General features: G+C 38.3%; 1 protein-coding gene across 6 annotated transcripts in view; it reads left to right on the top strand.

The window, feature by feature from the left end:
* The window catches only part of RSF1 (remodeling and spacing factor 1), a 212,089-nt gene that overhangs the window by 175,366 nt on the left and 14,232 nt on the right, over positions 1-22,491 (top strand). For all 6 annotated transcript variants that reach the window (XM_001175061.8, XM_054662577.2, XM_009423810.5 and 3 more), the window contains 7 exons: positions 3,433-3,537; positions 5,483-5,562; positions 11,555-11,609; positions 12,903-13,012; positions 18,571-18,638; positions 19,725-19,932; positions 21,467-21,687. In XM_001175061.8, the coding sequence (XP_001175061.5) occupies positions 3,433-3,537; positions 5,483-5,562; positions 11,555-11,609; positions 12,903-13,012; positions 18,571-18,638; positions 19,725-19,932; positions 21,467-21,687 (847 nt within the window). The remainder of the gene's footprint in view (positions 1-3,432; positions 3,538-5,482; positions 5,563-11,554; positions 11,610-12,902; positions 13,013-18,570; positions 18,639-19,724; positions 19,933-21,466; positions 21,688-22,491) is intronic.

Below are 22,491 nucleotides of genomic sequence, written 5' to 3'. Positions count from 1 at the left end.
TACTTCTGAGGGGCGTTTTTAACAGCTCATGTAAAGTTGCCTAGCACAGTTTCTGATCTATATTATGTGCTGGGTTAAAGTTAATTCTGGTTTACTTACTCTTTTCTTTCTTACTGTTAATATCATATCTGGAAACTAAATGTATTATCAATGAAATTTATCATAACCCAGTAGTTTTTAAAGGCTCAAGTAAAAGATAGAACCAGAGAATGACTTGAGCTCTGAGAAGAATAGATGTTGAAATTATGCTGAGAAGATCCCTCTAAGCATTTTATGATCATCAAGGCTATGCAAGTTAAGTCAATATTTTTATACAGATAAAGGCCAAGAGGACATTTGAGATAGTAGTCTTTTCTGCCTTCTAAATCAAGAAAAAAAAGCATCACTTGTGTTCTCTCCTTACCATTTTCTAATGTCCCTTTAAACTAAAAGAGGGCATTTTACCTAAGGCAGCAAAGGCTGCTGTAATGAACTGATGTGAAGAAATGAGAAATAAAATGGGGTAAGCAGAAATTATATTGTGAATGACATTGTAAACTGAAGATCCCAAATATGGTAGATTCTTATGCCAAGTGCTTAAGGATAATCCTCAAGTCAGAATACCAAGCAGCTATTATATGTTAAATCGTAAGAATATGCTGCTGAGCTAGAAAGGCATGGTCCTTGTCTTAATTGAGCTTTAACAGCAGAAAAGCAATAAATGTATAAATGAATATAGAACTCTAAGGGATTTTCCAGATGTTTTAGTCAAAATAAATGGATTATCACCTGAGGCTTGGAAATCTTACATGGTAATATTTATTTAGTGAGACTTTGCCTTTACTGCAGAGTAGAAGCAATCTTCCCTTTAGAAATAAATTCTGAAAGTTTACCTGTAATTTTGATATTTGAAATTTAGGTTACGTTTTATAGAAACTATGTGATAAATTGATTAGGTGGCCAGGTTAGTCCACATGTGCCTATGTAATCAACTATATACCGGAAGTATAATACTAATGTAAGTAAGTACCAAACCCTGGGTATTGCGAGCAAGTGGTGATGCATTGTAATGGTGTGCCTCCTCCCACCCCCATGGTACAGGTTAGGATTGCAGAAACTTCATCTATACTAGGGTTGAGCAAATAAATAAAGTGTAAATAATAGGAGCCATGATGAACCCTATGATGGTAGATTAGAACTGGAGATACTAGCATGAACTCCATGTTTATTTTAATATAGGCACAGAAAGATATATGTGTATACATATCCATACATATATATCTTAGCGCTGTCCTCTGAGAGAGATTAAAAGTAGTTGCCAGTAGCAGTGAGCTTTCAGAGCATCCAGATCTTGGTTTCTAAGTACCATTATCCAGTAAAGGAGCTAGGGCTTCTTGAAGAAAGGGTTGGTTCTAAGGCTTGGGCAGGGAAAATACAAGATGTTCCTGAAACATCCTGTTGTGCCAGAAAGTAAGGAAGTACTTAAAAAAAAAAATGCAGGCAAGTCCTAAGGACACAAGAGACAACCTGAAAGAGCTTCCATTGTGTCCATGGCTGGAACAGTTCCAACAACAAATTACATAATGATAGCTTTGGATTGTAACCCAAAGAATAAAATAATCATTAATTCATATTGATATAAATAATTGAATAAACAAATGTGGGGAAGAAGAGACTTATTTTCCTTACAGAATAATTCCTAATAACATATGTAGAAGGTATAAGGGAGATAGAAAATCACCATCAGAACACCACAGTAACAATCGTTGCAAGCAAAATCCCCAGCGAATGCTAAAACTAGTGAGCAGAACTTTAAGGAGAGAGAAGATATTGGCATAGCTTCAGTGCATCTCCCCCAAGGTATTTATTGATTTATTACTATTGAGATTTTAATATATATCCACAAATTATTTGATACTCATACTTCTTGAAAACTTAATTCCCTTACCCTTGAGTGTGGGTTGCACTTATCATGAGAATAGAGTACGGAAGGTGACCTTAGAGTGGATAAAACCAACAGATGTACTTTAACCAAGTGACCAAAGTTAATAACAGCAGTAGTAAGTCATTGATAACATGTATCCCCTGATACAATGCAGTGAGCAGGGCATTTCCCCTCTGTGGGCTCTTCTCCAAAACCCAGAACCCCAGTCTAATCATGAGTAAACATCAAACAAACTCAAATTTCAGGACAGTCTACCAAAAATATCTGACTAATATAGTACTCTTCAAACTGTCGGTCAGGGAAGACAAAGAAGGACCAAGAAACGGTTACATACTGGGGATACTAACAAAACATAACTGAATGTAGAGGGACATGCAAGATTCAAAATCAACAAAAGGACATCAGTGGAAAAACTTGTGAAATCTGAATAGCCTGTTGTTTAGTTCATAGTATTGATGTTAATTTCTTAGTTTTGATAAATGTACCATAGTTATATGAGGTAATGGTGTTAAAAATTGGGTGAAGGATATAAGAGAACTTTGTACCATCTTGGAACTCTTCTGTAAATCTAAAATTATTTAAAAGTAAAAAGTTTTCTTTTAAATTAAACATTTTTGAGTATACTGTGTTTAGTTTTAGACCTTGGTCCTCTTAAACCCAAATACCGATAAAACAACTATAAGACTAAGTGATGTTACGAACCTTTGTATTACATGATGACGGTTCTGAATGTAGTTGTATTCCTTTTCTATACCTCAGTCTCTTCCTTATTTGAATTTACATGATAAAAAGAACCATGAGTGTTTCTTACAGGTAAGTAATTGAAATGCTATTTAAGATGGAAATTTTTTGTGTTTTAAAAATTCTGTGTGGTAGGGTAGTCTTTGATACTTGAGCTTTAAAACTTTGTTATAAGGAATATGTTGTTATAGCCTTTATGACTATATACTGAATGAAAAAGGATTCTAACTCTAGGTCAGAAAGGACTTGTTATTTTTAACTAAATTTTATAGCTTAACTTTTTTTTAGGCTTTTTAAAAAATTAGCATGGGCTGGGCGCAGTGGCTCACGCTTGTAATCCCAGCACTTTGGGAGGCCGAGGTGGGTGGGTCACAAAGTCAGGAGATCAAGACTATCCTGACCAACATGGTGAAACCCCGTCTCTACTAAAAATGCAAAAATTAGCTGGGTGTGGTGGCAGGCACCTGTAGTCCCAGCTACTCAGGAGGCTGAGGCAGGAGAATGACTTGAACCCGGGAGACGGAGGTTGCAGTGAACCAAAATTGTGCCACTGCACTCCTGCCTGGCAACAGAGCGAGACTCTGTCAAATAAATAAATAAATAAATAAATAAATGTCAGATCCCTAATCATCAGAGCTTTTTTATTTACTAGCTTTATGCAAATAGAGTGCTTTGCAGTATAGTACTCAGAGATATTGAAACGTCTTTAACCTAAGAGTCATTGAATTTTAGTCATAGTTAGGTTGACATCAATGTGGTTATTTCAGATTCTTCTGTGTGACTCTTGCGATAGTGGATACCATACTGCCTGCCTTCGCCCTCCTCTGATGATCATCCCAGATGGAGAATGGTTCTGCCCACCTTGCCAACATGTAAGACCCCGCCCACTTGTTTTTCTAGTCTTTGAGTTTGTATTCAAATTAATAACTGTTTAATAGCTACTAAATGAATATTTTTAACCTTCAAAGCAATGTGTAAATAGTATTTACCTCTGTTTAGATTTCTACCTTTTATTAATAGCTTTTAGGTTTTCCTTTTTGTTTTTTTTCCCAAAGCAGTTATCAAAAGCCCTCTAAGTTTTGTAAAATTATGAATGATTTTTTTCTTGTATTTGTTAAAAGCACAAAAAGCACCAAGTGTAGATATGTAGAAGGAAGGATATATGTTTCTTCCTATGTATCACTTTGTTTCATCCTCTTTTTTGGTTTCTACCTACTTTGTATTTGTCAGTAGTTTTGTAGATGGTGTTATCAGGGTTAGGAGAAACATAGATTCTCTTTCTCTTCTATCTTAGGCAAATTTCTTTTAGAAACTGAAGAATCAGGTTATTTCTGTGCTGCTGTGCTCATTGGTTACTTTTCTCTCCCAAACCTACTTTCATTTGACTTAAAAATGATAGATTAGGCCAGACACAGTGGCTCACACCTGTAATCCCAGCACTTTGGGAGGCCGAGATGGGCATATTACAAGGTCAAGAGATCGAGACCATCCTGGCCAACATGGTGAAACCCTGTCTCTACTAAAAATACAAAAATTATCTGGGCGTGGTGGCACACGCCTTTAGTCCAAGCTACTCGGGAGGCTGAGGCAGGAGAATCGCTTGAACCCGGGAGACAGAGGTTGCAGTGAGCCAAGATCACACCATTGTACTCCAGCCTGGCAACAGAGCAAGACTCTGTCTCAAAAAAAAAAAAAAAACACCGCCAGGCATGGTGGCACATAGCTACAGTCCCAGCTCCTTGGGAGGCTGAGGCAGGAGGATCACTCAAGGCCATGAGTTTGAGACCAGCCTGGGCAGCATAGCAAGACCCCATCTCTAAAAAATTTAAAAGTAGTAATAATTATTTTTTTTAAACGATGAAAGTTTGGCCAAGCGTGGTGGCTTATGCCTATAATCCCAGCACTTTGGGAGGCCAAGGCAGGCAGATCACTTGAGGCCAGGAATTCAAGACCAGTCTGACCAACATGACGATATCCCATCTCTACTAAAAGTACAAAAATTAGACAGGCATGGTGGCACACGCCTGTAATCCCTGCTACTTAGAAGACCGAGGCACCAGAATCGCTTGAACCTGGGAGACAGAGGTTGCGGTAAGCCAAGATTGTGCCACTGCACGCCAGCCTGGGTGACAGAGTGAGATCTATCTCAAAAAATAAAATAAAATAAAATGATGAGCTTTATGCATTCTTCAGTGAAATGGGCTTCTGTGGCTTAGCACAGCTTTATTATCAATTACATTTTTCAGCTCTGTTTTGACTCAGTAACTGTGTAGCATTGTTTGTATATTTTTTTACAGTCTCTTTTTTTTTAAGGATAGTCAAGTGAAGCCCTGGGAGTGGAGAAAGAACAAAAAAATCTGTAACTGGTTGTGATCAATTAGTTGTAAATACCACAGCACTCACACCAGCCCAGTCTCCTTTTTTAAAAAATAGTTTTTGGCATCATTATGTTATATCGTACGTATAACCTTCTCCCTTTAAAACATCTTGGGATCTTTTTTAAAAAGTATAATCACTGTTACATACACATGTTGAACCAAATGCTGTTTTAAACATTGACTATTGCCAGTAGGATAGGCACAGAATGCGTTTCTTTTGGCAAAGCTATATGTTTCTTTAACGTGTGCTTTATTTCAAAGGTACTGTGCTCATCTTCTGTTCAAAAGGTGTGTTTAAACACAAGAAAAGCTTCATTGTTCACTTACTATGTGGTCCGTTACCAGCTCTCAGAGCCCACTACCCATGAAGTTAACATGTATGTAATAAATGATTGCTAAAAGTTGTTTAAAATGACTCTTATCTATTTTGCTTCTTCAGAAACTGCTCTGTGAAAAATTAGAGGAACAGTTGCAGGATTTGGATGTTGCCTTAAAGAAGAAAGAGCGTGCCGAACGAAGGTATTTTTATATGTGTGTTAATGTTTTGTTTGGGAATATGAGAGCAGAATTGTCTCACTGTATGGATAAATGGATCCGTCTAAAACAAGGATTGGCATACTGTGGCCTGTGGGCCAAATCCAGCCTCCTTTTTGTTTTTGTACTGCCTGCTAACTAAGAATATTTTTTATGTTTTTAAATGATTGGGGGGAAAAAACTAGAATCATATTTCATGACACATGAAAATTATATGATACTCAAATTTTATTGTCTGTGAATAAAGTTTTGTTGAACGCAACCTTGCTCATTTGTTTGTATATTGTCTGTGGCTACTTTTGCCCTGTGACAGCAGCATTGAGTAGTTGGAACAGAGACCTTATGACCTGCCAAGATTGCATGCTTATTATCTTTCCTTTTATAGGAAATGTTTGCCAACTTTCTATCTGAAGTATTTATCAGAAGTAGCTGGGCATGGTGGCTCCCGCCTGTAATCCCAGCACTTTGAGAGGCCGAGGCAGGCAGATCACCTGAGGTCAGCCTGGCCAACATGGTGAAACCCTGTCCCTACTAAAAATACAAAAATCAGCTGGGCGTGGTGTCGCACACCTGTAGTCCCAACTACTCGGAGGCTGAGGCAGGAGAATCGTTGCAGTGAGCCAAGATCACGCCACTGCACTGCAGCCTGGGCAAGAGTGAGACTCTGTCTCAAAATAAATAAATAAATGAATAAATAAAGTATTTGTCAGAACCTTCTCTGAATAAATATTGGCCCAAATATTGTGGAGGGTATGTCCATAACTAAGTATTGTAGAGAATACAAAAAAACTATAAGAACGGGTCTGTAATTCAGTTATCCCTGTCATCTCCTTGGGTGGGCAGCTAACATTGGTGAAATAAAGAGTATTAAATGCTGAATTGTGTCCTACTGACTGTAAGAGATGCCCCTCTTTTCAATATAGCATTGCAGTGGTGGTCTTAAGCAGTTGGAGAAGGTTTGTTTTTTTTTTTTTTTTTGAGATGGAGTCTCGCTCTGTTGCCCAGACTGGAGTGCAGTGGCACAGTCTCGGCTCATGGCAACCTCCATCTCCCAGGTTCAAGTGATTTTTTTGCCTCAGCCTCCTGAGTAGCTGGGACTACAGGCACCCGCCACCACGCCTGGCTAATTTTTGTATTTTTAGTAGAGAAGGGATTTCACCATACTGGCCAGGCTAGTCTCGAACTGCTGACCTTGTGATTCACCCGCCTTGGCCTTCCAAAGAGCTGGGATTACAGGCGTGAGCCACTGTGCCCAGCCTGGAGAAGGGTTCTTAGATGAAGATCTTAAGACTGAACTTGAGCCTACTCTTTAAAAGGGGATTCATAATCAGGACAATAGTTCATATTTATTTGTACCTTCTTTAATTAATCTATTTCTGAACATTCATTTTCACCTACTGTATACCAAACTGAAGAGGAAATATCAAAAACAAAGCTCTTGTTTACATGGAACTCACCTTCTATTAGAGAATACAGACATATGAACCAATAATATAGTACAGACATATGAACCAATGATACGATAAAATGGAAAAGTGGAGATATATTAAAAGCAATACAGGAACATGGTGGAGGAGCATTTTAGTTCTCATAGGATTTGGGGTTCTCAAGAGAGGCCTTGTAAGATAAATTGAGATTATACCGATAAACATATTTCAGACAAAGAGCACAAACATGAGCCAAGGCAAAGTGTAAAAGTGACAGTAGAGGTATGGTAGGAGATAGATTTTTGTAAAAGCTGAGTAAGGCCAAATTGTGAATAGCTTTCCAGGTTGGGGAATTTGACTTATTCTCTATAGAAAGTGGGGCGGCCATCAAAGGAGACATATGTAAGTATATCTTTATTTCAGAAAAAAATGCTCTGGTAACAGAAGAATGAAATAGAGTTGGGACTGTTGGAATAGCAAACCTGAGAGTCTGTAAGGCCTGAATTAGGGCAGGCATTGTGATAATAAGGTGGAGGTGTTGGGGAGAATTTTCAGAGGGTTAATCTGTCATAGGACTTGATGCCCGTTTATACACTAGTATGATTGAGGAAATCTAAGCATTATCTCCTGATTTTACCTTCATTTGCTACTTCTTTACCTTATATCCCCTGACTCATAGTCTCGCCCTCCAAATTTAGCTTGCCTTAAGGCAATCAGCTTGTCCCATAATCCTCTCACTTTACCTTGTGCAAAGGTGAACCTTAAAAATGGATTCAGCCTCCAGAACCTAAAGGTTTTGTTTTTTTTACTACCCAGTTTGAGCACTCTGGCTCGTAATGGATGCTACTTAGTTTAAAGGCAAGTTAATCTCTCAAATTGACTAGGACATAAAAGTACTTTGAATTGAGAAATGCTAGGTTATTTCTTTCTTTCTTTTTTTTGAACACAGGGTCTCACTATGTTGCCCAGGCTGGTCTTGGAACTCCTGGGCTCAAGGGATCCTCCTGCCCCAGCCTCCCAAGTGGGAGGGACTACAGGTGCCCATCACCACACCCAGCTAAACCTTGGGTTATTTCCATAAACTACTTGTGTTTCAGATATTTGGAATATTTTCCAAGAACATTTTTAAAAATAAAGAATGATCCTGTATGAAATTACTAGGACTATTTTGATGTGCTGTTTCTCTTGTTTTTATTTTTGACACTGCAAAAGATGTAACTAAAGGTATTTAAATTAAATCACGAATAAAAACTAGATTTTTCCTTTGCCTCCATCTTGCTCAAATCTGTTTATCCTTTTCAGAAATTAGCAGTTTTCCCATGTCCTGAAGCTGATTTGTCTCAGAAATGTAGATAGCTAATAGGCTCATCCACTAAGGAAGAGAATTTTGTTTTGTTTTGTTTTGTTTTGAGACGGAGTCTTGCTCCGTCACCCAGGCTGGAGTTCAGGTGCAGTGGCAGGGTCTCAGCTCACTGCAACCTCTGCCTCCTGGGTTCAAGCGATTCTTCTGCCTCAGCCTCTTGAGTAGCTGGGATTACAGGCACGCGCCACAATGCCCAGCTAATTTTTGTATTTTTAGTAGAGACGGGGATTTCACCATGTTGGCCAGGCTGGTCTTGAACTCCTGACCTCAAGTGATCCACCTGCCTTGGCCTACCAAAGTGCTGAGATTACAGTCATGAGCCACTACTCCCAGCTGAGAGTGTATTCTTTCTAAAAGCCAAGAATGTAAACCACTAAGAATTTCTTACCTACTTATTCTTTGGAGCCCTTTGATGCTTATACCATTTATATGTGTAAAAGCCTGGTGAAAAAATTTTGACAACAGCCTCATATACTATAGGATATGCCATGCAATTATGAAATATTTTGATTTTTAGAAATTTTTATTTTAAAGTATGCCACAATATTTGTTTATATTACTGTCTCCAATTTACTAGTTCCTTTACTTTCTCTCCTACTCTAGGTAATCCTCTTTATTTAAATGTCATCCTTTTTATTTTTTGGAGACAGAGTCTCTCTTTGTCACCCAGGCTAGAGTGCAGTGGCACGATAACTGCAACCTCTGCCTCCCATCTTTAAGTGATCCTCCCACCTCAGCCTCCTGAGTAGCTTGGACCACAGGCACACGCCACCACACCCGGCTAATTTTTGTATTTTTTACTACAGATGGGGTTTTGCCATGTTGGCCAGGTTGGTCTCAAATGCCTAGCCTCAAGTGATCTACCCAAGGTTACCCAAGGTGGGTAACCTTGGCCTGCCAAAATTATGGGTTTACAGGCATAAGCTACCACACCCGGCTTTAAATGTTATCCTTTAAGAGGACATCTGTAATTATGACTTTATATCATATACTAAGTTCTCAGATTGTGTATAGAAAAGAAAGGAAAGTTACTGTTACAGGAAGACCAGTCTGGCACAGAGCCAGTTAACGGATTGTTGTTGGTGTTTGCTGATTCTCCCTAATAACCTGGTTAACAAAGCTTTTGTTGTATATAGTTCCTAGAATACAAGTATGTGTGTGTGTGCATGTATACACACACGTATATGAATCTTAGGAGCTCTAAACAGCAAAATATGTGTTTCTAAAATAAATATTAGCTGTAAATTCTAGCCATCGTCATTCAGTTTTCTAAAGTAAGCACTTATATTCACATTTTAAAAATCTGTGAAATAACTTATTTAGCATTCATCCTAGCAGCTTAGAGGTGTACTTACTCCCTATGTCATAATACAAGAGCATTTTACTCCCTGTTTACTCCCTAAGCAACCCTTGTTTATGCAGTCATTCAACATTTAAGCAACATGTATTGGGTACCTACTTTATGCCAATGAGTGTAATCAAATGAGGAAGTATATAATGTGGTCTTTACCATAGAGGTCTCTACAGTCTTGTGGAAAAGAGGGATGGATATACATTTCAGTGAGTATTTAGTGGCTAGCCAGCAACTGTCTACAGACCTGATGGTGTGATGCTCTGTGAAATCTGATGTTTTAGAAGTCCACTGAATGATTTTTAAACATACCAGTTTTAATAGCATCACAACCTATCTCTAAAAAGACCATGAATATTCTTGTTAGCAGGGCACTAAAGGCTGCACTCTAAAAGACCTAGCCAGCTGGATACATTAATATCCTTATATAAGGAACATTACAAGCAGAGAGAGACAGAATGATTACTATTTCAGTTCAGTTCAATTTAACATACAGAGGCATGTCAGAGCTCAGCTGTTCTTGAATTGGATTAACTTTGAGAGAACCAGGGAAAACACCTGCTTTTTTTTTTTTTTTTTTTTTTTTGAGACAGGGTCTCACTCTTGATGCCCAGGCTGGAGTGCAGTGGCATGATCAAAGCTCACTGCAACCTCCAACTCCTGAGTTCAAGTAATCTTCCCATCTCAGCCTTCTGAGTAGCTGGGACAATAGGTGTGTGCCACCATACCTGGCCAATTTTTATTTTTTCAATTTTTATAGAAACAGGCGTCTCACTGTGTTGCCCAGCTGGTCTTGAATTCCCAGCGTCGGGGGACCTCCTGCTTTGGATTACAGGCATGAGCCACCACACCCAGCCATCCTGCTGTTTTTTTAATATGTAATTTAATTAAAATCAACAAAGGTTTGTTTCTTGGAAATGAAACTATGGAGATGTCATTGGCTCAAGTCTGTATTTCCTGGCTCTAGTTATCTTCAGTTGTGGCCTTCTAGAGCACAGAGCTATACGTCTGCATTGCTTTTTTCTCTTTCAACAGCAAGGAATGAATGGTCTCAGTGTCATTCACTGGGACCTTGATAAGGTTTTGTTTACATAATTTTTATAGCAATATTTATTACCATGAGATTATAATTGTTTATACATACACCCAAAATATTACTAAAAACTTTCTCCAGCGTAACAAAGATCTAATTTGTCTAATCAAAGGTGGCTTTCCATCTAATCTTATCAACTTGTCACATGACTCTTGATGAAGTTGCTTGTCTTATTTCAGTTATAGGTTTTATTTCACCAATGTAAGTCATTTCTGAAAGATATTGTTATCTTAACCCTAGGAAATGTTGAGCTCCCCACACATACTAATACTATATTAAAGTTTTATACTTAATAGCTAACATGGGCCAGGAGCAGTGGTCACACCTATAATCCCAGCACTTTGAGAGGCCAAGGTGGGTGGATCGCTTGAGGCCAGGAATTTGAGACCAGCCTGGCCAACATGGCAAAACCCCATCTCCACTAAAAATACAAAAATTAGCTGGTTGTGGTGGCTCTCACCTGTAATCCCAGCTACTTGCAAGGCTGAGGCAGTAGAATCACTTGAACCTGGGAAGTAGAGGTTGCAGTGAGCTAAGATTACGCCACTGCACTCCACCCTGGGCAAGAGAGTGAGACCTTGTCTATAAATAAATAAATAAATAAATAATAGCTAACATTTCTGTGACTTACCCTCTGCTGTTAACGTGAAATTGTAATTTTAACATTATGTGTATTCATGATGTTTACATAACAGTTTTATTTTCTGCAAATCTCATGTATTTTGTTTGTTTTTCACCTAAAGAAAAGAACGCTTGGTGTATGTTGGTATCAGTATTGAAAACATCATTCCTCCACAAGTAAGTTTCTGATTTGTAATGTTTTTAAATGGGAGATTGTCATAATTGCTCTAAAATTTTACCCACCTTATGTAATGTTAGTGGTTTTATTTATTTATTTGTTTGTTTATTTATTTATTTATTTCGAGATGGAGTTTCGTTCTTGTTGCCCAGACTGGAGTGCAATGGCGCAGTCTCGGCTCACTGCAGTGTCTGCCTCCTGGGTTCAAGCAATTCTCCTGCCTCAGCCTCCTGAGTAGCTGGGATTACAGGTGCCCGCCACCATACCGGCTAATTTTTGTATTTTTAGTACAGACGGGGTTTCACCATGTTGGCCAGGATGGTCTCGAACTCCTGACCTCAGGTGATCTGCCTGTCTTGGTCTCCCAAAGTGCTGGGATTATAGGTGTGAGCCACTGCTCCTGGACAGTGGTTTTAAATCTATGATATACCAGTATTAAAAATGGAAATTTAAGACCTTCGAGAAATCACCCATAATCCCTCATGATTGAAATTTTATGTATGCAGGTAACTCCAAAATGTGATATCACATCTAAACTAAACTTACAGCTTTTACCTTTGGAGTATGTTTTCTGTTTTTACACTGAACTTTATAATGTGTTGTTAGCTTGTTTTGCATGCTGTTTATGTAAAATGACTAAAGAAGAGTTTGGGGAGATTTGATTTTTAATTTTTATTTTGGGGATTGTTGAAAACTTCAGTTTGTATTTTTCAACACAGTTTGGGTTTTTTGAAGGATTACCTTTGTTTTGCATTTATTAGTCTAATTTATAACTAAGGTGGGTATATCATGAGTGAAAGTGCATAAAATGTGGCTTTGTAATTTACATAATTTGTAATTTTTGCAGTTTGTAAAAATGTGTATAAGTAATTTCATTCCGGCTGAATTAAATCACAAGCTTAAATGGCCTGTCAGGTTATTTCCTTGAGTAGCAACCCCTTTCTTCTAAATCTTTCATTCATGCAGCATACCTGTTGAACATCTTCTGTTGCAAATTAAATTATTTATCAATGGAAAAACTTCATCATGACTGTTTTAAAACAAGTACTGGTTATAAACTCACAAAAGCATAAGAATTTTAATACAGAAGGATTTCATCCTTTAATCACCAGCATTCTTTTTAATCTGTATACTCAGTGTTGCCATGTTTATTCACTTTTGGAGGGGATCATCTCAAACTTTTTCAGACCTTTCACATGTGCTACCTAAATGGAGATTACGAAACTGTTTATCCCAAGGAACTTTGTTCTGCATAAGGAATAACCTCTATGCTTATTATCATATTTTTTAAGGAGCCAGACTTTTCTGAAGATCAAGAAGAAAAGAAAAAAGATTCAAAAAAATCCAAAGCAAACTTGCTTGAAAGGAGGTCAACAAGAACAAGGAAATGTATAAGCTACAGGTATGAAGTGTATGGAAATGTCTACAGCAAAAGAGGATTTATTTTGCAAGTACACAGCATGATCCAGAAGTATATGCTTTTCCTATCATGCTGATTATTGCAGTTGTATATATATTTCTTGCCTTCCATCTTTAGTCATAGAATTTCTTTTTTCTTTTTTCTTTTTTTTTTGAGACTGAGTCTCACTCTTGTTGGCCAGGCTGGTCTCGAATGCCTGACCTCTGGTGATTTGCCCTCCTCAGCCTCCCAAAGTGCTGGGATTACAGCCATGAGCCACCGCGCCCGGCCTAGTCATATAATTTTAGAGCAGAGTGATCCTTTCCAAATGTAAATCTGTTCATGTCATCCTCTTTTGCTTTAACATACTTTATCAGATTTCCATAGCTCTTGGGTTAAGGATTGTTTTGTTTTGTTTTTTCCGAGATGGAGTCTTGCTCTGTCACCAGGCTGGAGTGCAGTGGCACCATCTCGGCTCACTGCAACCTCCACCTCTCGGGTTCAAGCGATTCTCGTGCCTCAGCCTCCCACGTAGCTGGGACTACAGGCGCCCGCCACCACGCCCAGCTAATTTTTGTATTTTTAGTAGAGACGGGGTTTCACCATGTTGGCCAGGATAGTCTCAACCTCTTGACCGGGTAATCCGCCTGCTTCAGCCTCCCGAAGTGCTGGGATTACAGGCATGAGCCACCACACCCAGCCAAGCATTGATACTTTTAACAAGGCCAGTAAGGCACTGCATAGTCTCATCTCTACTTCCCTCTCCAACTCTATCTTATCACATTCTCCCTTACACTCTCTGCATTTGCTGCATCGCCTTTTAGTCCCTTTGCACATGCTGTTTACCTGCTTTCCTTTTCAGTTTTAGCTTGTTAACCTCCTGTAGATCAAATCCCCCCCATTATATGCCTTCATAGCAACCAGTTTTTTTTCCCTGAAAGCACTTACAATTGTAATGAGTGTGGTTGTGATGATTTATTAACATTTTTCTTCATCACTAGATTGTTAGCATGAAGGTAAGGACCATGTCTGTTTTACGTGGACTTGTGTCCCCTATACCTAGCATAGTGCTGACAGATAGTTAATGCTCCATAAGTACCTAGTGAAAGAATCAGTAAATATTACCTGGTTTACCTTTTAACACCAAAGATACCAGAGAGATTTTTTCCATGGTCACTGTTAGTAGCTATTCCTAGAAATCTTATCTTCTAAAACCCTATCTTCCAGTCTAGTGTTCTTTCCACTAAATCATGCTGTCTCATTCAAATAATAAATAAATTATATTTTAGTTATTTTAGATCATTTTTTGGCCTACAGCTTCTAAAATCTGCTGGGATAACACCAAATCAGTTTTTTAACTTGAATAACTGGAAAAGGAAAACAGTGGATTTTATGAAACTCTTAACTTTGAACTTGCTTCTTATTTATAAACTTGCATCAGTAATCATGGAGGAATTTGCTTCTATTGTTAGTGTTAAAACTTTATAAAAATATGGTAGAATCAGTAAGGGTAAAATCCCATATATACAGGAATAGTGCCCATCCTAGTCTTTAAAAAAATACTTCAAAAAATAAAAAGTTTTCTTCTGTATGTATGAAGTCAAAGCTGACAGATGGAAAGTGCAAATATGAAGTCAGTTCTGCTGCAACATAACATGTATTTTTAAAAATCACCATGCTGTGCAAAATTATACAGGAAAAACCATAGAGATTATGGAAAATATGGGGTTAGAGACATACATTAAAAACTTCATTAGCGATGCATTAAAAAAGATAGGAATTTACTAAAAATGGGAGCGCCATTTGACATATGTTAAGTAAGTAAGAAATACATAAATACTGCATTAACTATGGCGTTTTATACTGAAAAAAGACCTGAAGCTTGTCTGTGGAAGCAGAGAATTGTAGTTTGTAAATTATGGTGTGGTGGCAGAAGGAGGTTTATCTGAAATCAGAAAAGTATAACATCAGATGCAAAAGGCTGTAGTTTTATTATAACACATAGTGAAGTGATGTTACTGGTAGATGTCTTAGGTATGTGTGCTTTGTAGATTCCTGGGCAACTCATTTCAGCTAGGTGCAGTTTTCTGCATTCACCTAGTGTTTCTCACAAATGAAATTGCACATAAATTGGCTGGGCATGGTGGCTTACACTTGAAATCCCAGTACTTTGGGAGACTGAGGCAGGAGGATCGTTTCAGCCCAAAAGTTCAAGACCATCCTGGGCATCATAGAGAGACTCTGTAAGAGAGAGGGTGGCAGGGAAGAGGGAAGGAAAGGGGAAAGTAAGGAAGGAGGGAAGGAAGGAAATTGCACATAAGCATGTATGAATGAAATACATATCATGTTTGAGTTGTTTTGTAATATGTCAGTCATTTTGGAACTAGGTAGAGTATAAATAAATGCATTACACAATACATTTTATATGAAAATACATAGTTTACCCTAAATTCCGATTTTAGTCGTTCATGATTTTAGAGCTTAAAGGGATAATCTGTGTTAATCCACCATGACAGATGAGACAACCAAGACCAAGGGACTATAGATACATGGAGTGTTGTATTCAGAAATCTTTTGTCTGAAGCTCTGCATCTGGGATATAAATCAAGGCTGTTTAGTTGCATTAAAAATGACTTAGATTATCATTAAGGCAAGAGTGGGATGTTTCATTCTTTGTGAAATAGTTTCAGATGCCTGCAGTTTCTGATGGTCTTTGATTTTAGCGAACAAATTTCTCAGAAAGTAGTCACTCAAAGAAATAGGTTATTATGCCACCTTACAGCTGCACCCTGTCCTCAGAACAAATGCTGTTTTCAGTTAATTTTGCATCTGGCATCTGGCTTTATATGTATCTGCTATTCTACCCTAGTGAATGGATGTGCTGAGTTTTACTTTCTCAGAACTTAAGACAAATCCACACTGCAGCTAAAAGAATGTTTCTCATAATATTGCAATTGTGAAAAATTGGAAATAAACTGTTTTAACTAAATATGATACATCTGTAAGGTGAGATACTATGCAGCCAGTAAAAATTACATTGTAAAAGAAGAGCTCTCCATCTGAAATTTGTGAGTCCTTTGAAATTATATATTCTAACTCAGAAGGCAGGATGTTTAGTTTTTAGAGATGGGGTCTTGTTATGTTGCCTAGACTGGACTCCCAACTCCTGGGCTCAAGCCATCCTACTGCCTCAGCCTCCCAAGTAGTTGGGACTATGGGTGTATACAGCCACTTCCAGCCTCCAGCTTTTAGTCTTTTTTCTTTTTTTGAGACAGGATTTCACTCTGTCACACAGGCTGGAGTGCAGTGGCATGATCACAGCTCACTGCGGCCTCGAACTCCTATCCACAAGCAGTCCTATTGCCTCAGCTTCCCAGAGTGCTAGGACTACAGGCACACATCACCACACCTGGCTAATTTTTTTAATTTTTAATTTTTGTAGATACAGGGTCTCACCATATAGCCCAGATTGGTCTCAACCTCCTGGGCTCAAGTTATACTCCTGCCTCAGCCTCTCAAGAGTGCTGAGCCACTGCACCCAGCCCCAGCTTTTAGTTTTGATGCTGTTGTTAATCCATTGTGTGCCCGTAATCCCACCCTTTTCAATATAATATACTCTGGTGATGGAAATATTCTATTTCTTTGATGTCTGATATGGTGGCCATAGCCATATGTGACTATTGAATACTTGAATTATGTCTAGTGAGGAACAGAATTTTAAATTTTAATGAATTTAAATATAAATAGCCACACAGGCTAGTAATTACCATTTTTAGCATAGATTTAAACAAGTTACTTCATCCTTTTGGCTGAGCCCTGAAGTAAAAGGCATTTTATATGTGAAGAAATCTTAGGAATCCTTTAGTCTTGATCCTTTTCTTTAAGTCAAGGTAAACAGCTTCAAGAAATACTTTTACCTAGTTCTAAAATTTTAACCATTTGTGTATGAATTTCAGTTATAATATAATTTTCAATAGCAGTAATAATATAGCCCTATTATTGGGACTTTTTTTCTTTTCTTTTTTTTTTTTTTTTTTTTTTTTTTGAGACAGGGTCTCGCTCTGTCCCCCAGGCTGGAGTGCAGTGGTGCATTCTCGGCTTACTGCATCCTCTGCCTCTTGGGCTCAAGCAATCCTCTTGTCTCGGCCCCCCAAGTAGCTGGAACTACAGGCACGCCCCACACACCCAGCTAATTTTTTGTATTCTTTATAGAGACAGGGGTTCACCATGTTGCCCAAGCTGGTCTTGAACTCCTGGGCTCAAGTGATCTGCCTGCCTTGGCCTCCCAAAGTGCTGAGATTACAGATGTAAGCCACTGTGCCCAGACATATTATTAGGACTTAATAGTATTTATGGAACTGTAATTTTGTTTTACTTACTTTGCCATGTGATTTGTATAATTAGGAGTTGGCAAATTATGGCCTGTGGGCCAAATTCAGCTCACTTCTAGTTTTTGTACAACGTGACCTCAAAGTGGTTTTTATAAATGCTTGAAGAAAAGGATCAAAAGAAAAATGATATCCTGTGAAAATTATATGGAAATTACCTATAATTCAAATTTTAATGCTCATAAAGTTTTATTGAAACATGTCTGTATCATTTACTTACATGTTGTCCGTAGCTGCTTTGCACTACAATAGCAGAGTTGAGTAGTTACAACAGAGACTGCATTGTCTGAAAAGCCTAAAATATTTACCATCTGGCCCTTTATAAAAATTTTTGCTGATATTGCCTCAGTCTAATTTGGCTGCTATCACAAAGTAACCGTAAACTGGATAGCCTATAATCAACAGAAATTTATTTCTTGCGGTTCTAGAAACTAGGAAGTCCAAGGTCAAGATACTGGCAGGTATGCTGTCTGGTGAGGGCCTGCTTTCTGGTTCATAGATGGCACCTTCTAGGGTGTTCTTAATCACGGAAGGGGTGAGGGGACTTTTTAGGGTAGACCCAATGCCTGGTGAAGGCCTGCTCCTTCATAGATGGCCATCTTCTCACTGTGACCCCATATGGTGAAAGAAACAAAGGGTCTCTCTCTGGCTTCTTTTATATGGGCACTAATCTTATACATGAGGGCTCTGCCAAAGACCCCACCTCCTAATACCATCACCTTGAGATTTAATATTTCAACATGGGGATTTTGAGGGGACATAAACAATCAGACAGTAACAGACATCTGCTAAAGGTAATCTTTAAAAATAAAAGGACAGCTGGGTGCAGTGGCTCACGCCTGTAATCCCAGCACTTTGGGAGACTGAGGCGGGCAGATCACGAGGTCAAGATCGAGACCATTCTGGCCAACATGATGAAACCCCGTCTCTACTAAAAGTACAAAAATTAGCTGGGTTTGGTGGCACGCGTCTGTAGTCCCAGCTACTCGGGAGGCTGAGGCTGGAGAATCCCTTGAACCCGGGAGGCGGAGGTTGCAGTGAGCCGAGATGGCGCCACTGCACTCCAGCCTGGCAACAAAGCGAGACTCCGTCTCAAAAATAAATAAATAAAAATAATTAAAAAAAAAAAAAAAGCCAGGACAGGCTATAATGTGATCATTGTGTATATTTTAGATTTGATGAGTTTGATGAAGCAATTGATGAAGCTATTGAAGATGACATCAAAGAAGCCGATGGAGGAGGTATGTGTTTGTCGTTCTCTCTTCTTCATAGAACTCTGCCAAGAAGTTCATTCAGGTGCCCAAATTAGGGCAGTGAGCATATGTTTTTATTCTCTTTCCCGTTATGTATCATGATTAGTACTGATGTTAGTTGTCTCAGATTTAGAGTAATTTGTGGATACAATGTCAGTGTATAGACTCAGATCTTACTAACTACTTTTAAAGCAGTTTTGTTTTACAAGCTGATACAAAACATTGATGTTCCTTCATAGGTTAAAAAATTTACTTCTGATTCCATATAGAAAACTGAGGAAACTTTTCAGTTGTCTTTGAGACTACAAAGTCTCAAAAATTATGGATAATCAGAACCAAAATAATTTAAACCAAAATTTTTTAAGTTAACCTATTAAAAATTGGTTTCTTAATTTCATAGTCTTTAGTAAGTGGCATTAAAATAGAAGAACTTGAAGATAATTTAATTAAAGCACTATTAGCCAATGCTCCAATATGGAACATTCTGGTTTCTACTTAGTTATTATGAAAACTCTGGAAAAGATTAATAAGTAGATTGTTTAAGGCTTTTCCAGAGATGTATGTTTTATTTACATTTTTGCTGCTGAATTCTCACTTTTTCTGTCCTGCAAACACTGTTTTTAAAAACTCTATTGGCCTCTTTCTAAAGCCTTGTCCAAAAGACAGCTTTCAAGAAGAGATTCTTGAGTGACTGCTCATAGGTATGAGGTTTCTTTTTTGGGTGATGAAAATGTTCTGGAGTTAGGTAGTGGTGATGGTTGCACAACTTTGTGACTATACTAAAAATGTCTGAATTGTACACTTTAAGAGGGTGAATATTGCGGTGTGTGAATTATATAAAAATTTAAAAAACGAGGTTCCCTACATAGTAAACTTCTCTTCAGTAGGGTAAACGAATGCTAAAACTCTGAGACCTCTGTCAGCTGAAGTCATAAGAAAACTGCATATTTGTTGGAAGAAAATAAAGAAATGAAGAGCTGCTAAGCATGAATAAGGACTGTCTCTAGAAATTAAAGGGAAGCTTTTAATAAACACATATTTTTCTCTCCCCGAACTTCCCTCCCCCAAATTCAGGAGTTGGCCGAGGAAAAGATATCTCCACCATCACAGGTCATCGTGGGAAAGACATCTCTACTATTTTGGATGAAGAAAGAAAAGAAAATAAACGACCCCAGAGGGCAGCTGCTGCTCGAAGGAAGAAACGCCGGCGATTAAATGATCTGGACAGTGATAGCAACCTGGATGAAGAAGAGAGCGAGGATGAATTCAAGATCAGTGATGGGTGTGTGGTCTCCTACTAGGCCCCGATCCCTAGATACCAGCAGGAACAGGACTGGGCTAGCAGAGAGGCTTGCCCATGCTGTGATGAGGGTTTTCTTCTTCATGTACATAGACAACCTCTGTTTATTTTCAGGATATTTAAAGCAGATTCAAGAATACTAATTTTGGCCCATTTTTAAAGTTTAGAACAGAAAATAGATTTATGGTTGTTTAACATTCAAAATTGTATTTAAATTTTACTAACTACAATTAAACTTTCATTTGTTGAGAGCTTTCTCTGTACCTCTGTGCCACCTTCTGCCAGGTCCATGAGGGGTTTCCAGTCCTATGTGAAAAATAAATAAGATATTACCCTCTCATGACTCATAGAAGTTGGACTTGGGACTGGTAATCCAGTATAGAAGATCAAGAAAGGCTTCTTTGCAGAGTTGGAATTGAAACAATACTGCAGAGTTTCTCCTTTCAGATTATTAGAAGAGGAAACAAGTATATAAACCACACACACACAAAAAGTCATTCTGCATAACTGCTACTAAAATACAGGGAAAGATAAATTAGGCTACAGAGGAAAGTTGGCTTAATCCAAAGAGTAAACCTTAAAGTAGAAGTAAAGCTTGATCTGAAATTTGAAGAATGAGTATTTGGAATCAACAAGTATGAGACTAAAAGCAGGATAAGAAAAAGGTATTCTAAGCATAGAAGTCATATGTCCAAGACAGCAAGCCGTAAAATGTCATAGAATGTTTGGGAAACTCCTGTTGGCTCTGGATAGCAGGAATAAGGGGATGAAGTAGAGAGTGCCCTACTGGAGATGTGGTCAAGTGATAAAAAGAGCCAGATTAGGGAGTGTTTTATTTGTCATGCATAAGTGTTTTGACTTTATCCTGAAAATTATACAAAACCAGTGAAGGGTTTTAAACACTAAATTAATATGAGATTTATGCTTCAGAAAGATTCATCCTGGCATTCATTTGGAGGATAGATTGAGGGGAAATGAGACCAGATATTAGAGAAACTATTTGTGGAGTTGCTTTTATAGTTAAGGTGAGTATGAAAAGCTGAAAACAGAAGAGATCAGGTTTGAGAGATTATCTTTTAAGAGGTAGACTCTAGAGAAATTATTAATTTATTAGATATGAGAAATGAAAAGGGGAAAGTTAGGATAAATACCACGTTTCTGGTTGGAGTTACTGGATGAGTGATGGTGCCAAATACCAGGCCAGGGAACAGAAGAGAGAAGTAGATTGGGAAATAATGAATTCACTTTTGAATATGTCGAATTTAACATGGGGGACATCCCAAGAGGTCAAAGCAGTACAGAAATCAACATTAATTCATCTTTACAACCCCTCCTAAGAGGATAGGTGGCAAAACATTTTCCCCATTTTATAAATAGGGCATTTGATACAATTATCCAGATATGTTGCACTATACTTAATGATTCACTGGGCTCACCAGAATTTGAACTCAGAACTCTTAAAAATGGGTTCACTCTTCTAAATACCATTGTATTTTATCTGGTTTCTCTTGGACAGATCTCAAGATGAGTTTGTTGTGTCTGATGAAAACCCAGATGAAAGTGAAGAAGATCCGCCATCTAATGATGACAGTGACACTGACTTTTGTAGCCGTAGACTGAGGCGACACCCCTCTCGGCCAATGAGGCAGAGCAGGCGTTTGCGAAGAAAGACCCCAAAGAAAAAATATTCCGATGATGATGAAGAGGAGGAATCTGAGGAGAATAGTAGAGACTCTGGTAAAAATAATCTGTAACCATATGGTAGCTCAATAAATTCTTTTTTGTTTTTCTTGTTGCTCATGCTGGAGTGCAATGGCACCATCTCGGCTCACTGCAACCTCTGTGTCCCGGGTTCAAGCGATTCTCCTACCTCAGCCTCCCAAGTAGCTGGGATTACAGGCATGCGCCACCATGCCTGGCTAATTTTGTATTTTTAGTAGAGAGGGAGTTTCTCCATGTTGGCCAGGCTGGTCTCAAACTCCCGACCTCAGGTGATCTGCCCACCTCAGCCTCCCAAAGTGCTGGGATTACAGGCGTGAGCCAGCACGCTGGCCAGCTCAACAAATTCTTATGACTTCTGGAGTTAAGAGTTCTTAAAATTCTGTTCTTAAGACTTATTTCTGACTAAATTTCTCTCATAGAAAGCACATCTGAGAAGATACATACTGATTGATACGTTAACTTCATATCAGATGCCTAGTAGGATTGTGATGACTCCTTGGTTGTCAAATGTTTCCACTCCTAAACCTTCATCTTCATAGGGTTTCTTGGAAATCATTCTCAATAAACTGTGAACATTTCCCTCAGATGCCCAGCTGTTGGAGAGAGAAGAATATAAGTTAACTCTCATTTAGACCACAGTCAGTGTTGAGTAGTTTTTACAGATTAACAGTAGTTGATGTTGTTATAGAGTATGCTTATCCCTATTAAGTGAGTAAATAGAGGCTCAACCGCTACAAGAAATGCGTGCTTTATGTAATTGGCAAATTGATAGGTGTCATCTTATTGGAGAAGAATCATAGATATGAGTATCAGACTCTG

The sequence above is a fragment of the Pan troglodytes genome, chromosome 9, assembly GCF_028858775.2.
Source record: "Pan troglodytes isolate AG18354 chromosome 9, NHGRI_mPanTro3-v2.0_pri, whole genome shotgun sequence".
Classification (NCBI taxonomy): Eukaryota; Metazoa; Chordata; class Mammalia; order Primates; family Hominidae; genus Pan; species Pan troglodytes.
The sequence above is the reverse complement of the archived record's forward strand: the minus strand, read 5'-3'. Positions and strand labels throughout refer to the sequence as shown.